The following is a 16,795-nucleotide window of genomic DNA, read 5'->3' as shown; positions in this document are numbered from 1 at the left end:
TCTACTCAATGGACATGAGTTTGAGCAAAACTCCAGGAGAGAGTGAAGACAGGGAAGCTTGGTGTGCTGCAGTCCATGGAGTGGCAAAGAGCTGGACATGACAGCGACTGAACAAGAACAACAACAGTCTTATCTAAGGGCCTGGTTCCCACCTCTGCCAGAGAGCACACCCCTTATTTTTTACAAATAATCCTTTTTATAATAGAAAATTTGCAGATAGCAGGGACTATGCATATGCATCACACTCCGCTTCGCCAGTTTCTAATATCTTACATTAGTTTGGTGTGTGCTGTGCTTAGTCATTCAGTCATGTCTGACTCTCTTTGACCCCATGGACTGTAGCCCACCAGGCTCCTCTGTCCATGGGGATTCTCCAGGCAAGGATACCGGAGTGGGTTGCCAAGCCCTCCTCCAGAGGATCTTCCCATCCCAGGGATCCAACCCAGGTCTCCCGCATTGCAGGTAGATGCTTTACCAGCTGAGCCACCAGGGAAGCCCAAGAATACTGGAGTGGGTAGCCTATCCCTTCTCCAGGGGAACTTCCTGACCCAGGAATTGACCCAGGATCTCCTGCACTGCACGCGGATTCTTTACCAGCAGAGCTACCAGGGAAGCCCTTAATGAGCCAACATTGATAAACTATTACTAAGTCCATGCTTTGTTCACAGTCCTTGTTTTACTTAATGTCCTTTTTCTGTCCCAGGGTCCTATCCAGGGCACCATATTACATTCAGTAGTTCTGTCTCCTTGTACGTAACAGTTTCCCATACTTTCCTTCTTTTTGAAAACCTTGTCAGTTTTGAGAGGCTCTCAGATTATTTTGCAGAACATCTCTGAAATCTGATGTTTTTTCCTCTGATTCAACTAGACTAATGTATTTTTAGAAGGAAGATCACAGAGTTCCATTTTCATCATGTATCATACATCAAGGGTTCATACTGTCAACGTGACTTATTACTATACTCTGAGTGCCTAGTTGGGGTAGTATTACCAGGTTTCTGCACTGTAAGTCACTCCTTTCTGTTCCACTTTTCCATGCTGTACTCCCCTCTCCATTGGCAACTACCAGTTCTAGCTCTGTATGTATCCAAAGGCAGTTTCTGTTTTGTTTTTTAGATTCTGCAGTTAAGTGAGATCATACTGTGTTTGTCTGTCTTTGTATGACTTATTTCACTTAAATAATGCCCTCTAGTTCTATCCATGTAGTGGTAAATGACAACACTGAGCATTACAAAGATTTTTAGTATTTTCATTGGAAATAAATGTGAAGATGAAAATGCCCATAACACTTTAAAAATTTTCTCACAACTCTCACAGATATAGAAATCAAAGTAGTGGTTACTAGGGGGAAGGAGGAGACAAGATAGGGGTAGGGAATTAGAGCTATAAACTATTAAGTGTAAAATAAGCTACAAGGATATATTGTAGAACACAGGTAAATATAGCCAATATTTTATAATAACTATAAATGGAGTATAACCTTTAAAAATTGTAAACACTATATTGTATACCTGAAACTTATATAATATTATTTGTCAACTATATCTCAATTCAAAAAAAAAAACCTGCGAACCTCTCAAAATGGACCAAAAAAAAAGAAAAGAAAATTGTCTTAATCTACTGGTGATTATAACTGGCATTGTCTTTAAGAAACTGAAAATAACTATTTTTGGTTTCATTTTGGTATTGTCTAAATAGATGCTGGCTTGTTGTACTCAAATTTAGTACACAAGTTGGATGAGTTGCAGTCCCACACCGGGTGCTTTCTCGTGTTGCTGTTGAGGTCACTGAGGTGTGGCGTGACATGCTAATTCTTGATGGTACAGCATTAAAAACAGTTGCATTCTACGGCAGTTGCCTGGCATTCCAGTGGTTAGGACTCTGTGCCTTCACTACTGGGTCTGGGTTCAATCCCTGGTTAGGAAACTAAGATCCCACAAGCCATGAAGCTCGGCAAGCCCCGCCCCCCCCACCCCCACCAAAAAAATAACTGCACTCTTGCGGGGAGCGAGCTCCGCCTCTGGCAAAGGTCATGAGGAAGGAGGCTCGGCATACTCAAAGGCGGGATCAAGCCTCAGGAGTCTCCCTGGAAATTCTCGAGCATATACCCCCAAAACCAGAGTCTGCCTACTTTCTGCTTTGTGCTCTCACCTACACCTCTGACTTTACGGGGGGCTGTCCCCCACTACCTCTCTCTGAAAAAAGAGTTAGCTTACAGCTCCAGTTAATAATTCCTGGGTGTGACAGTGTTTCAACCTACAAACTCCTTTGGAAATCCTCTAGCCTGCCTGAATAGGTTTTTCCGGCCTCATGTGATTGTTCAGAGCCTCCCAACTGTGAGAGGCAGGAGATGTTCTAAACTGTCTAAACACAGATTCTTTTGAGCAGTTAAAAGATTGATTAGAAATTGTATTGGTGAAGGGATTTTCACTTGTTGGGCCAATGTTTGCTGCTAAGTCTCCATATCCCTTACCTGCTGTGTCCCTGGCAGTGTATTGGTTAATATAATTGGTGTAAATAGTAGCTTTAATGTTTGTAACCTGGGACCCTTGAGTTAATTCTTTTTCTTGTTGTAGCCCACCACACCTTTGCTCTGTAGGAATGCAACTTTATCTAATGCTTTTGGAGGGTGGCTCCTGACCAATCACCTTTAGAGAAAAATAAGTTTTCTGAAGAAAAGGTCTTAAAATGTTAACAGGCCTCCGGGCCAGAAGATGATGCAAATCACCTAAGCTTTTGCATATGATAAGTTTGCAGGAAGAAAGCCTGGCTTGCTGCCTGACTCTACCCCTTTGCCCATTATCCTCTATGCATAATTAAGGTATAAAAACTACTTTGGAAAATAAAGTGCGGGCCTTGTTCACCGAAACTTGGTCTCCCCATGTCGTTCTTTCTCTTACCTTCTGGCTGAATTATTCAGCCTCTTTTCTACACTGAATTTCCTCACTGAGCTATCCTTATCTCAGCCTCTTTTCTCCACTGAATTTTCCTACTGAGCTATCCTTATTCTATTACTCTTTATATCTTTAATTAATATCTAATTGAAGCTATTGTATCCTGATCCTCGCCTACGCCGTCTCTCCTTCGAATACCCTGGATCAGCCGGGGCTGGTCCCCGGCACACTCTACATATATTTTCTATTGTGTCAACCAAAAAAAACCAGCCATGTCAGTGCAATGCCTCTTCTCCTTAAGGCACTAGGATCCCATAGGGTACCATTTCCATAATATCAACTTAAATATTCTTTTTTGTTGCTTTTGAAGGTTCGACCATAGATACACATCCTTCCTTGAAGCCCTTGTTTACTGCCCTGTGGCCATCTGTCCATATTTCCCCAGGCTTGAAAACTCCCATGGACAGAGGAGCCTGGTGGGCTGTAGTCCATGGAGTGGCAAAGAGTCAGACACAGCTGAGCACACACACTCACACACACAAGAGAAATGGATTAGCACCATTGTATACAATACAATTTAGCAACTTCGATAAGAACTATTTAATATTATATGTTTAAGGTTTTTTTCCTCAAACGGCTATTTCTCACATAATGTAGGGCCAACTTAATGCTTAAGCTCGAAGTCACGTGTGGACATGAGCTTTGCTTGATCCAGAAGGTCTTTGTGTTATTTCAGGACCTGGTGACGTTCAAGGATGTGGCAATAGACTTCTCCCAGGAGGAATGGGAATGGCTGAGCCCTGCTCAGAGAAGTTTGTACAGGAGTATGATGTTGGAGAACTATCAGAGCCTGGTATCACTGGGTGAGGATTTTTATCCCCTCTGTATAATTCAGAATGACCCTTAGGGACTCCTTACTTTTTTTTTTTTTAATTTATTGTGTGTCGATCAGAATTGAATCTGGAAAATGAAGAGGATGTTCAGGAATTGGTGACTGTTTCAGGTTGAGTCAGTGGTTTTGCTGTGTGTCAGCTACTTGGTGAGTGTGCCCTTTAGTCAGTGGGAGCACAGGGCATGCTGTGACTCGCACTGGTCTGTGCTGGCTTCTCTCCTCTGTCCTATAGTAGTGTTACCAGCTAACAGAGTTCACCAAGAATATAGCTGGATCGTTACGAATTTGGAATATTGCTTTAAAACCTGTGTATTTTTATTAACTTGCAGAAAGTGAACTCGTGAGGCACAAGCTGAAAATTGCTTTAGATGTTCTTAGGGAAACTAACGCCCTTTTCAGCCCTAGGGCCGCCTCATTGGCTAGTTTAGCTTTCCCTGGTCTAGAGGCCCCTTTTATCCTGCTTGCTTGTGGTTCACTAAATGTTGTGAAACTGAATGTATGTCTTTCACCAAATTTGAGAAATTTTTGATCATTATTTAACTTTTTTCTACTCTCTTCTCCTTCTGGGATTCCAGTTGCACACGTTAGAACCTTGGATATTGTGCCTTAGGTAACTAAGGATGTGTTCCCTTTTAAAAATCTTCTTTCTCCGTCAGCTTAGATAATCTCTGTTGATTCATTTTCAAGCTCACTGCCACTTGCTTTGTCCTCTTCAACGTCTTGTTAAACCATCTAGTGAATTTTTAAATTTCAGATACTGTATTTTTCAATTCTAGACTTTTTACTTGGTTCTTTTTTATAATTTCTGTTTTGGTGCCAAGAGTATTACAAGCATATTTTCCTTTATATTCTTGAATATAGATATAATAGCTGTTTTAAAATCCTAGTCTACTGATTCCAGCATCTGTCTTGTCACAGGTTGGGTCTCCATTAATGCCTTTTTTTCTGAGTATGATTCACTTTTTCCACTTTTTAGGGAGTAATTAGATTTTTTCCTGGACACTATAAATAATACAGGATTATTATAAATAATTCAGGATTCTGTTACGTTCCTCTGAAGAATACTGATTTTGTTTTTTAATCAGACAGTTAACTCAAACTCCAAACTGTCTCTCAGTTCAGTTCAGTCGCTCAGTCGTGTCCGACTCTTTGTGACCCCATGAATCACAGCACACCAGGCCTCGCTGTCCATCACCAACTCCTGGAGTCTACCCAAACCCATGTCCATCAAGTCGGTGATGCCATCCAGCCAGCTCCAAACTGTCTCTAGGGGTCCTTTATATCACCTCACTTACTGCTGTCCAATGATCTTCTAAAAATGCTGGGCTGAACTTCTGCCTCCAGTCTCTTAGAAAATGATTCCACTTTTATAGGATGACTGTTGCAGCCCTCTGCGTCCAGTCTCTTAGAAAATGATTCCACTTTGATAGGATGACTGTGGCAGCCCCGCTAAACTACGCCAGAAGCCTTATATAATCTGTCACCCCTTGAACTATTCATTTCTAGCATGTCATTCCATCAGAATTAAGGGACCAGCTGAAATGTCCAAAACATGACCAACTTTCATATCTTTTTCTGTATGCAGGACTTTGTATCTCTAAGCCATATGTCATCTCCTTATTGGAGCAAGGGAAAGAGCCCTGGATGGTGCTGGAGAATGAGATGAGAAGCCCATTCCCAGGTGAGTGTGGGATAACCAGAGAGGGGAATCCTTTCTAGGCAATGGCTCAGCCATTTGCACAGGTGATCTTTCCCTCCTTTCTTATGCTTCTTAGAAACTCTTCTCAAAGAAGGGCACTCAAAGCTGGTGCTCTGGGACAACCCAGAGGGCCAGGGTGGGGAGGGAGGTGGGAGGAGGGTACAGGATGAGGGGGACACATGTATACCTATGGCCAGTTCATGTTGATGTATGGCAAAAAACCATCACAATATTGTAAAGTAATTATCCTCCAATTAAATTAATTAAAAGGAAAAAAAAAAAAAGAAAGAAACTCTTCTCAAGCTTTCCAAATCTGGAAGAGAACTGAAAGTTGACTTCTTAGCGTGAGCTCCCCAAACATCTGCTCAGTCTTTTCTGACTCTGACCCCTGGACTATCGCATGCCAGGTTCCCCTGTCCTTCAGTGTCTAGTCCTAGAGTGGGCTCCAGTCATGTCCATTGAGTTGGTGATGTTATCTAACCATCTCATCCTCTGCTGCCCCCTTCTCCTTTTGCCTTCAATCTTTCCCAGCATCAGGGTCTTTTTCAGTGAGTTGGCTCTTTGCATCAGGTGGCCAAAGGATTGGAGCTTCAGCTTCAGCATCAATCCTTCCATTGAATATTCAGGATTGATTTCATTTAGGATTGACTGATTTGATCTCCTTGAGGTCCAAGGGACTCTCAGGTCTTCTCTAGAACAGTTAAAAAGCGTCAATTCTTCGGCACTCAGCTTTCTTTATGGTCCAGCTCTCACATCCAAACATGACTACTGGAAAAACAATAGCTTGGACTATACAGACCTTTATCAGCAAAGTGATGTCTCGCCTTTTAATATGCTGTCTAGGTTTAGCGTAGCTTTCCTTCCCAGTAGCAAGTGTCTTTTAATTTCATGGCTGCAGTCACAGTCCGCAGTGATTTTGGAGTCCAGGAAAATAAAATCTGTCACTGTTTCCACTTTTTCCCCTTCTATTTGCCATGAAATGATGGGACTGGATGGCATGATCTTAAGTTTTTTGAAAGTCGAGTTTCAAGCCAGCTTTTTCACTCTCCTCTTTCACCCTCATCAAGAGGCTCTTTAGTTTCTTTTCACTTCCTGCCATTACAGTGGTATCACTGGCATATCTGAGATTGTTATTTCTCCTGGCAATCTTGACTCTTCTAAAAACTCATTTTGCAAACATCTTTATCCAGCTCCTTCCCATCCCCTCTTTCCTTTTGACATACTGACTTAAGATAAACTTCTCTGTTTTTTAAATCTTAACTCCAAAATTAGATGCTGCATGCAAATCATAACATACCCTGCTACTTTAAATCATTTTTTGCTTTCCTGTTGCAAATGGGAAAAATCCAGATCCTACAAGCTCCTTCTTAATTTTCCAGCCTTATCTTCCATTATGTTTTAGCTTTTTCACTGTACTTTAGGCCAGAGTTTTCTTCATGATGCAAGGTATCAAGGTATGTTCCATATGTGTTACAGGTATTCCCACATCCTGAGTCTCTAAGCCGTGAGCGACCAGATGAGATTGGAGGCAGTCTGAGTTCCAAGTCTGATTCCCTCTGGATCATAGGCAGCGTCTTAGGATTATCATTTTCAGCAAGTGCTTGATGTACAGTTGAAGCTCTAGCCCATAGGTCACCTTTTCTGAACTCGCAAGCTCTTTCCCACTCAGGCTTTTGTTTTTCCTGTTTTCTCTGCCTAGAATGCACTTCTCTTGGCTTTCTGTCTATGTCTGGCTCTCAGGCCAGAGCTTAAAAAATCATCTCATTGGAGACCTTCCTAACCACCTCGTATAATGAACATTTCCCTATTCCAACCCAAGTACGATCTATGAAGCCACTGTTCCTTTGTAACACTCGGGAGAGCCCGTAATGGTGTGTGCTTATTTTTTGCCTCCCCCGCTGAACCTAAATTTCACAAAGACAAGGGAATGTTGGGAACATACATGATAATTACGCCTTTATGAAATTCTCCTTTCACTTCTGTAACAGTGTTTGATCTTTACATTTGGGGATGATGTGGACCCTATACTTCTAGGATCCTCCAAATATTAGGAGGGATATAAGCTCGGTTTAGACACGCTTTATAGTTTGGTTATGTAGGAAGCTACTATCAGCCTTAAAGAGGAAAACAGAAAGAGGATAAGAGGTAATAACTGTCCATGTTAGAACAGATGCAGGAAGAGGGAAAGGGGATAAAGAAGCCTGTTGTAAGTCTGATGGGACATTGAGTGACAGTCTGGCTTTAAGTATTATTCAGTGATTAAGATAGCTCAGCATCCATGTTGAGAAAAGCCAAAAAGATAAGGGACAACCACGGCTCTCCGTGGGAGGCTGGAAATGAAGACAACCTTCACACAACAAAAAGTAAATTTGAGGGAGGAGCAGATGACGCTGTCATCTTTCTGCTTTTCTCTTTCTAGGATTGCTCCCCTCAGTCCATCTAAGTAAGAAAAACCATGGGGAATTGGTTCCTTGAGTTCTCATGGACCCAGTTCTAGAATTATTGAAGTTTGGGTGTTCCTGATACCATGAATGACCTGGGCAGGAAGCTTGTTAATATCTCCGTGTTTCTTAATTGCTTTGGTAGATGTGATCCCTCCCATCTCTGAACTTTTATACTGGTTTTACTTTTTTACCACATGGATTCGTTTTTGATATATTCTCTTCTCAAATTGCTTGCTTTATTGGTCTTGTCTTGCTCTTAACTTTCTGTACTTCTCTAGAACCACTGTCTTTAATTACTTTAGTATTCCCCATGCTTGACATGGAGTAGAAAACTAGGGAGCATTGGATTAGTCAATAATTTGTTATCATATTTCTTGATATCACCTCTTCCCTAAAGTTTTCTCTTAGTGTCACCTCTTCTATACACATTTCTTCTTTATAGATTTATCAGGAATTTCTTACTTATGCCTGAGTTCCTGTGATATATGTTAAGTGACTTAGTGGTAGTATATAAGGCTCATTTATTTCTTCCTGAAAGCTTATATTCTATCTCACAAGATAAGAAAGGTAGTGATGTGGTAATAAATAAGCATTTAATTAATAACAGTGATACCAACCCACATATCTCTGTAAGACTAGTTCCTACAAAAAGACACGTGGCAGAACCCTATTAAGATGTGATAGTTTTCCTAGGCTGGTGAAAGAAAGATGATGAGTGGGAAAATCCCTTAATATGCACTCTGAAGTTCAGGGATCTATGAGAAATGAAGAGCATTTACTTTATTAAAATACATGGAAATGGCTTATGGGAATGCTATTTTCTCATTATGAAGAGATGACTCTAGGATTTTGCCTAAACTCCAAGAGAAGTCACAAAACATAAGGTATTTGTGGTTTCAGGGAATCTACAGAAATTTTTGAGTGGCAGAGTTATGTGGTAGTAGTGGTCTTTTAAGAAAGCTAGCCTGGCTGTGTACGCAAGTCTCCTAGAAGAGGGAGAGGACAGAGGAAGAGAGTTTCATGTATAGCCTGTTGGGTTAATACAGGCGTGAAGAGGGACAGGACAGAGAAGAGAGTTTCATGTACAGCCTGTTAGGTTAATACAGGCATGAAGAGGGAGAGGACAGAGGAAGAGAGTTTCATGTATAGCCTGTTAGGTTAATACAGGCGTAAAATATTACTGCCACTGCCACCCACACCTTCAGGACGCTGTTATCCGACATTTAACTTTCTAAATTGCCATTTCTGTGTTCTTCTATGAGCTCTCATTCTCTGGGGTCTGCTTACATATTTTTTTCAGTTGAAATGCCTGTGCATAATATATTTTATGGAGTGTATTATTTTCAAATCACCTCTTCTGTGTTAAATGTTTCCTTTGTTATAGCCCATGATAAAGGAAACATTTGGTTTTTTGAATCTTTCAGATTGGGAATCTATACATGAGACACAAGAATTAGCTCTGAAGCAGTGTGTATGTGATGATACGTTAATGGAGAGAATTGCAAGCTATGAACAGGAGTGTCCTATTTTTGGAGAAAATTGGAAATGTGAAGATCTCTTTGAGAGGCAGTTGTTAAGCCAAGAGACATTTATCAGGCAAGAAAGAAGCGCTCTTAAAGAAAACCTCACTGTGGAAATAGACCACAGATATAACAAACCTGAGAAATTTGTTCCTCTACACAGTTTGGAAGAGAATATTTATGATAATCACAAGTCAGATAAAAAAAACTTTTCCAGAAATTCCATGGTATTAAAACACAAGAAAGTCTATGCAGGAAAGAAACTTTTTAAATGTAATGAATGTGAGAAAACCTTCACCCAGAGCTCATCTCTTACTGTTCATCAGAGAATTCATACTGGAGAGAAACCATACGAGTGTAAGGACTGTGGGAAGGCCTTCAACCAGAGTCAACACCTTGTCCAGCACCACAGAATACACACCGGAGAAAAACTATTTGAATGTAAGGAATGTAGGAAAGCCTTCAGCCAAAATGTACATCTTATTCAACATCAAAGAATTCATACTGGAGAAAAACCATATAAATGTAAGGAGTGTAGAAAAGCCTTCAGCCAGCCTGCACACCTTGCTCAGCATCAGAGAATTCATACTGGGGAGAAGCCTTATAAATGTAAGGAATGTGGCAAGGCCTTCAGTGATGGCTCGTCCTTTGCCCGACATCAGAGGTGTCACACCGGCAAAAGACCGTACAAATGTATTGAATGTGGGAAAGCTTTCAGGCAGAACACATCGCTTATCCGTCACTGGAGATATTATCACACTGGGGAGAAACCCTTTGACTGCATCGACTGTGGCAAGGCCTTCAGTGATCACATAGGACTTATTCAGCACAGGAGGATTCATACTGGAGAGAAACCCTACAAATGTAATGTGTGTGGGAAAACCTTCAGCTACGGCTCATCCCTGACCGTCCATCAGAGAATTCACACAGGAGAGAAACCATATGAATGTGACATCTGTGGGAAAGCCTTCAGCCATCATGCCTCACTCACCCAGCACCAAAGAGTGCATTCTGGAGAGAAGCCTTACCAATGCAGGGAATGTGGAAAAGCTTTCAGGCAGAGCATACACCTTGCTAGCCATCTGAGGATCCATACTGGAGAAAAACCCTATGAATGTAAGGAATGTGGAAAAGCTTTTAGCATCAGTTCACAGCTGGCTACTCATCAGAGAATTCATACTGGAGAGAAACCTTATGAATGTAAGGAATGCGGGAAAGCCTTCAACCAGAGGGCACATCTCGCACAGCACCATAAAATTCATACTGGAGAGAAACCTTACGATTGTACTGAATGTGGTAAAGCCTTCAGCCAGGCTACCCGCCTTATCCAACATCAGAGAGTTCACACAGGAGAGAAGCCCTATGAATGCACTGAATGTGGGAAGGCTTTTAGTGACAGCTCATCCCGTGCTCAGCATCTGAGACTTCACACAGGCCAGAAGCCCTATGCATGTGTTGAATGTGAGAAGGCATTCAGAACAAAATCATCACTTACTTGCCATCAAAGATGTCATACAGGGGAGAAACCTTACGAATGTAGTGCATGCGGTAAAGCCTTTAGCCATCGACAGTCGCTTACTGTTCATCAGAGAATTCATTCTGGAGAAAAACCGTATCAGTGTAAGGAATGTAGGAAAACCTTCAGCCAGATTGGACACCTTAATCTACATAGAAGAATCCACACTGGAGAGAGATCTTACGAATGTAAAGAATGCGGAGAAGTCTTCAGACAAAGTGCACACCTTGCTCATCATCATAAAATTCATGCTACAGAGTCATCTCAAGCCCTCAGCTCTTCCCCACCCCCTGCATCACCAAGTCCTAGGGATATGTCTGCTGAGTATTTCTGGAATTCATCCACATCTTTCCATCCTCATTGCCCTAATCCAAAACGTAGTCATCTCATCTGGACTATTCCAATTGTCTAAACACTGGTCTCTCTGCATCCTCTTTTGTCTCCTCCAAGTTCATTCTTCACACTACTCCCAGTGGTCTGTTCAAATGTAAATGTAATTATATGACTCTCTTAAAACCCTTGGTGTGAAAATTTAAACTACTTGATGCATACCAAGTGCTTAGCACAGTGCCTGACCCAGACTAAATGCTCTATAATGATAGTTCAGTGTCCTTCAGAGTCTGCTTGAAAGCTGTTTTTAAGCAGCGAACTCTGGAAGACAGTATATGTACTTGGAGATCATAACAGTTTTTAAAACTGAAACTTAATGTGAATGATGAGGATTAGCATGTGTTAAAGCTTAAACATTAACACGTTTAAAGCTTTATACCACCACATATATGACTGTATTCCTTTGTTGGTGAGAAAAGTCAACATGACCTAATACATAGAGTATGTTTTAGGAAGCATCTAGAACTCTGGATAAGACTGGAACAAAAGGATTAGAAAATAACTGGGAATAATGCAAGTCTGTATTTAGTAAAGGCAAAAAGCAAACATTCCCAATATTTAAAATGGGAGAACTTGAATAGTCTAGCCCTTTTTTAAGACACCTGGTTTCACAGATTAATGCTGAACCTTCAAGGAGTCATAATTAAGCTGTTCTAGAGTACAGAAAAAAATAATTGAAATGGATTATTTTGGAGTACTTCTAACCTCTGTTAAGGAGAACAGAAGTTATGAATAAATGGAGAGCCATGTTTCTAGAAGGAACTTTTAGTACTGTAAACACGTCTGTACATTCAGTCAATTCCAGTCACAATTCTTTTAGGATAATTTTCCACTGATAATTTTGTTCTGAAAATCAATGTAGAATGGTAAATAGGAAAGCATCACAAGGAAATTTTTGAAAAATGTATCCCCATGAATTTAGTTACTTGCAAACGTAATTATTTTTCATGTGTCAGTGGGGGAGATAGATTACTTAAATGGTGCTTGACAATTATCCAGCTGGAAATAAAGTCAGATCCACATTTCACCCCTTACAGAGAAGTTCATTCCATATAGATTAAAGATATAATAGGAAACACAATATTAAATTTCTTAGAAGAGAATGTAGAATATTTCTATCCCCTTGAGTTCTATCTACCTTGAGGTAGGCTTTAGTAAGCAGGACACAGAGTCCAGAAGTTATGAAGGGGACAGTGTTAGGTAGGACCATGTAAAAAATTTAAACTTTTCCATGATATAAGACACTGTATGCAAAGTGAAAAGACACATGACAGGTATTTTATACATACATTACAAAGGATATAGTCCTTATAAAAAGTGCTGTTGCTTTATATGGCAGCCTGGATGGGAGGGGAGTTCAGGGGAGAATGGATACATGTATATGTATGGCTGAGTCCCTTTGCTGTCCACCTGAAACTATCAGATTGTTAATTGGCTATACCCCAATACCAAACAAAAAGTTAAAAAAGAAATGCTGTTGTAAAGCAGCAAGTAAGAGACACAGTCTGACAAAGTCAGATAAAATACACAGTATGACAGCAACTCTAAATGAAGAAAACAGTCAAGGAAAATCTTAATTGCACTAATGATCAGATAAATGGAAATTTTAAAAGTTCTTACCACCAGCACAAACCAGCACACACATTATGGATAATATCCAGTACTGCTACAGATGTGACATATTTTCATACGTTGGGAGGGTAAATAGGTAGAAAGCCATTTTAGAAGGCAATATGGGAATGACTGCCCACTCCGGTATTCTTGCCTGGAGAATCCCATGGACAGAGGAGCCTGGTGGGCTACAGTCTGTGGGGTCACCAGGAAGCAGACATGGCTGGATGACTAGCACACGAACACGGTATTGTACGTAAAACATATAAAGTGTAATGAACTAATCACTGCTGCAGTTCTAGGGATTGATCTTCTCAAAAAGCACAGGCACAAAAATATAGATGTACATTTACCACAGAAGTTTTAAACACTTGGAACAGCTTAAGTATCCAGCAGTAGTAAATTGATTAGTTAATTTTGGAAAATCAGTTCAGTAGATTATTAGGCAGTAACTGAAAAGAATGAGGAGGATCTCTATACTCACAAAACTATGCCTTGTAGTTTATTGAGAATGTAATTTTCATAACTGTAATATGGCATAGTTAAAAGTACATAAACTCTTTAAATTTAACATGAACTATATTGTTTTTGTCTGCAATGCAAATAGAAACTATGCATGCACAGACTCCTTCCCTGTTGGTTGGGCTGCTCTGATGTCATTCCCTGAGGTTTTCTTTGCATCACCAGCTTGTACACAGTTCACGTTAGTCCAATCAGACACTCTCTCCTCAGGATTCAGGCGGGAGCTGAATATGAATCATCTCTTGGCCACAACTTTTAAGATGCTTCCTGAGTTCCCACTGCTCTGCTTCCTAGAGCTAAAATGTTACGTGTTCTTTCCAGGTTGTCCCCCCACCAGCATTTTGTTCTCATTTTAAGATAAGATTAAGTTCTTTTGCTGTCTATCAGGGAAAACTAACCAGTATAGAAATTGGTTAGCACTGAGTGGGTTTCAGGCCAAAGATTCTTAGAAAGTATGGAATTATAATTAAAGTGTGGTTATTGGGTGAAATGGAGCAAAGCAGTATAAGGCACCTAATCCTATTTTGTGCCATAAAAGTAACAGGCCTTCACAGCAACAGAAAGACAGCTCATCAGCTGAGGTCTGGATGGCTCTTTCCTTGGACGCATTAAGAGGACAGAAGGTGCCAGTCCATGGAGTATGTATGATGCCTGTTCAGAGCGAAACTGGGTAACAGAAAGCAAGAGGGTAAAAGGACTTATTTCTTAATAAACTTTTTTGCTTTAAGGCATGGAGTAGAACACAGATCATTCGTGTAACATAATTGAAAGACTTCGTGTAGCTTTTATTGTTCAGTCGCTAAGTTGGGTCTGACTCTGTGACCCCATGGACTGCAACAGCCCAGGAAAAAAAAAAAAAGCAGGAAGCAGGACAGGATGTTCGTGCCCCTGGGAGGGAGGTGTGAAGAGGAAGGTGCTCACACCTCGGGGAGCGCCGGCACTGATCAGGGGGAGAGCGAGGGGGCTTCAGCAGCTGGGAGGTGGGCACAGCCGAAGGCAGAACCGAGAGGCCCGCACAGGTCAGCACTGCCACTGCACTTTGCAGCCCCAGAGCCCACCACGGCTGTGTGGGGAGAAGCCCGAGCACCGTGGGGACAGAGGGCCATTCAGGGCCCGTGAAGGGAGAAGGGGGATGAGGCACAGCACACTTACTCTTGGCATACTCGGCGGGGGCAGCGCTACTCAAACCCCACTGTAACACTCGAAGGGCTCAGCTATGCTCCCGTGGTCAGCTGTGCGCTGGTGCTCCAGAATGGCTCAGCTGACTCACGTCTTGCTCGGTGAGCCCTCAAGGCGGGAGCTGGTACTTAGAGTAGGGAGACATGGGCATAGCACCAAGCTTGCTTCTGGTTCCACTGGTCAAAGCAGGCCCCACAGCCAAGCCCAGAGTGGTATGGGAAGGGCTGACTCGATGGTGCGGCTACAGGGAAGAATGAAACATGCCGATCACTAGTGCAGACCACCTGCATTACCAGGAATTACGGAGGACTACAAGGTCTAGTTTAGGAGACCAGGGTTTGATTCCTGGGTTGGGAAGATCCCCTGGAGAAGAGAATGGCAAACCGCTCCAGTATTCTTGCCTGGAGAATTCCATGGACAGAGGATCCTGGCAGGCTACAGCCTATGGGGTCGCAAAGAGTCGGACACAACTGAGATGAACACACACACAAGGTCTAATCAGACAGCAAGATCTCCGCAAGATTATTCTAAGTAATTCATACAGTCTGTAATTTATAAGGGCTTCCCTGGCGGCTCAGCTGGTAAAGAATCCACCCGCCACTGCAGGAGATGCAAGACTCGGATTCCATTCCTCGGACAGGAAGATCCCCTGGAGAATGAAATGGCAACCCACTCCAATGTCCTTGCTTGGAGAATCCCATGGACACGGGCCTGGAGGGCTACAGTCCATGGGGTTACAGTCAGATGCAACTGAGCACACACGCACACACATAATTTATAAAGAAGAAAAGTAATCATCTTACCTCTATATTCTCCTTCCCACCAGTCAGCAAGCTCCTCTCCCCGGAGGCAACCACTCAGAGCAGTTGCCTTGTATCTTTCCAGAATATTCTATGCATGTATAAGCAAATTTTTATGTGGATATTTGTTTATATGCATAAATATTCTAAAAAGTTATATAATGCTCCTTTCTACCCACATGGTACCGCATGGAATGGTTTTCCAGCTTGCCTTTATTCCTTGTCATCTGAGACCCTCTGTGTGCTTAGACAAGGCAAGTGGATGTTTCCATTTCACACAGATTGGGCATAAGCTATTTTTTATCTTCTTTTTCTCTAAATCGTTTTGGTTTTTTAAAATATTTATTTAGGGGTCATAAGATTTATTATAAAGAATCTCTTATGCTTATTTAAACCTCATTGTGATTTGTTTAGCTCCAGAAAAAAAAAATTGCTGAAAAATATTTCTCAGTTGTGCTGCTGCTGCTGCTGCTAAGTCGCTTCAGTCGTGTCTGACTCTGTACAACCCCATAGCCGGCAGCCCACCAGGCTCCCCTGTCCCTGGGATTCTCCAGGCAAGAACACTGGAGTGGGTTGCCATTTCCTTCTCCAATGCATGAAAGTGAAAAGTGAAAGCGAAGCTGCTCAGTCGTGTCCGACTCTCAGCGACCCCATGGACTGCAGCCCACCAGGCTCCTCCGTCCATGGGATTGTCCAGGCGAGAGTGCTGGAGTGGGGTGCCACTGCCCTGTCCATCTCAGTTGTGACTGAAGCCTTTCTTCCAAACTTGACCTGTGTTGTAGGGCAACTAGGACCTCTCTACATAAAAGAGAACGTCCACATTAAACAAAAATTGCTATGACATTTTCAATCATAGAGAAAGGTATAAAGTATTCAATATTTTTTAAAAATAACTTTGGTAACAAGAAAATATAATACCTGTCCTTTTAAAATAAGGAAATGCTCCATATTTTATAATATATATTTGCTTTAAAAATAGGTTGTGAAAAAATAAAAATAGGTTGTGAAAATCTGTGTATATGACTATTTTCCAGGTCAATTTTAAAGTAAATTACAGACATGCTCTCACTTCCTCAGCTTGCACTTCTAAGGAAAAAACAATTTGTACTCACTTCAGCAGAACATATACTAAACATAAGGAAAAATAAAGTGTCTTCTATACAACCACAATATCATTTTCACACAATGAAATGAATAATTTCTTAATATCACTGACCAGTCCATATTCAGATTTCCTTGCTTCTCCCACCAAGATAGGTTGAAAAAGTTATTTAATTTTATCAGAAACTAATGCGTCAAGCCAAAATCACTGCAGATGGTGACTGCGG

General features: G+C 41.5%; 1 protein-coding gene across 5 annotated transcripts in view; it reads left to right on the top strand.

Moving 5' to 3' along the window:
* Positions 1-16,709, top strand: part of LOC102285493 (zinc finger protein 471) — a 28,051-nt gene extending 11,342 nt beyond the window's left edge. Inside the window, exons 1-5 of one of the 5 annotated variants that reach the window (XM_070387002.1) lie at positions 3,643-3,757; positions 3,847-3,933; positions 4,362-4,396; positions 5,372-5,467; positions 9,354-16,709. In XM_070387002.1, coding sequence (XP_070243103.1) covers positions 5,431-5,467; positions 9,354-11,377 — 2,061 coding nt within the window. In that variant the 5' untranslated portion in view covers positions 3,643-3,757; positions 3,847-3,933; positions 4,362-4,396; positions 5,372-5,430 and the 3' untranslated portion in view covers positions 11,378-16,709. Of the gene's footprint in view, positions 1-3,630; positions 3,758-3,846; positions 3,934-4,361; positions 4,397-5,371; positions 5,468-9,313 lie in introns of those variants that run through there. The other 4 variants (XM_070387000.1, XM_070387004.1, XM_070387003.1 and 1 more) reach the window with 4 other exon arrangements.
* The last annotated feature ends 86 nt before the right edge of the window (positions 16,710-16,795 follow it).

Source organism: Bos mutus, chromosome 18 (genome assembly GCF_027580195.1).
Source record: "Bos mutus isolate GX-2022 chromosome 18, NWIPB_WYAK_1.1, whole genome shotgun sequence".
In the NCBI taxonomy this organism is placed as follows: domain Eukaryota; kingdom Metazoa; phylum Chordata; class Mammalia; order Artiodactyla; family Bovidae; genus Bos; species Bos mutus.
This window is presented reverse-complemented; position numbering and strand designations above follow the sequence as displayed.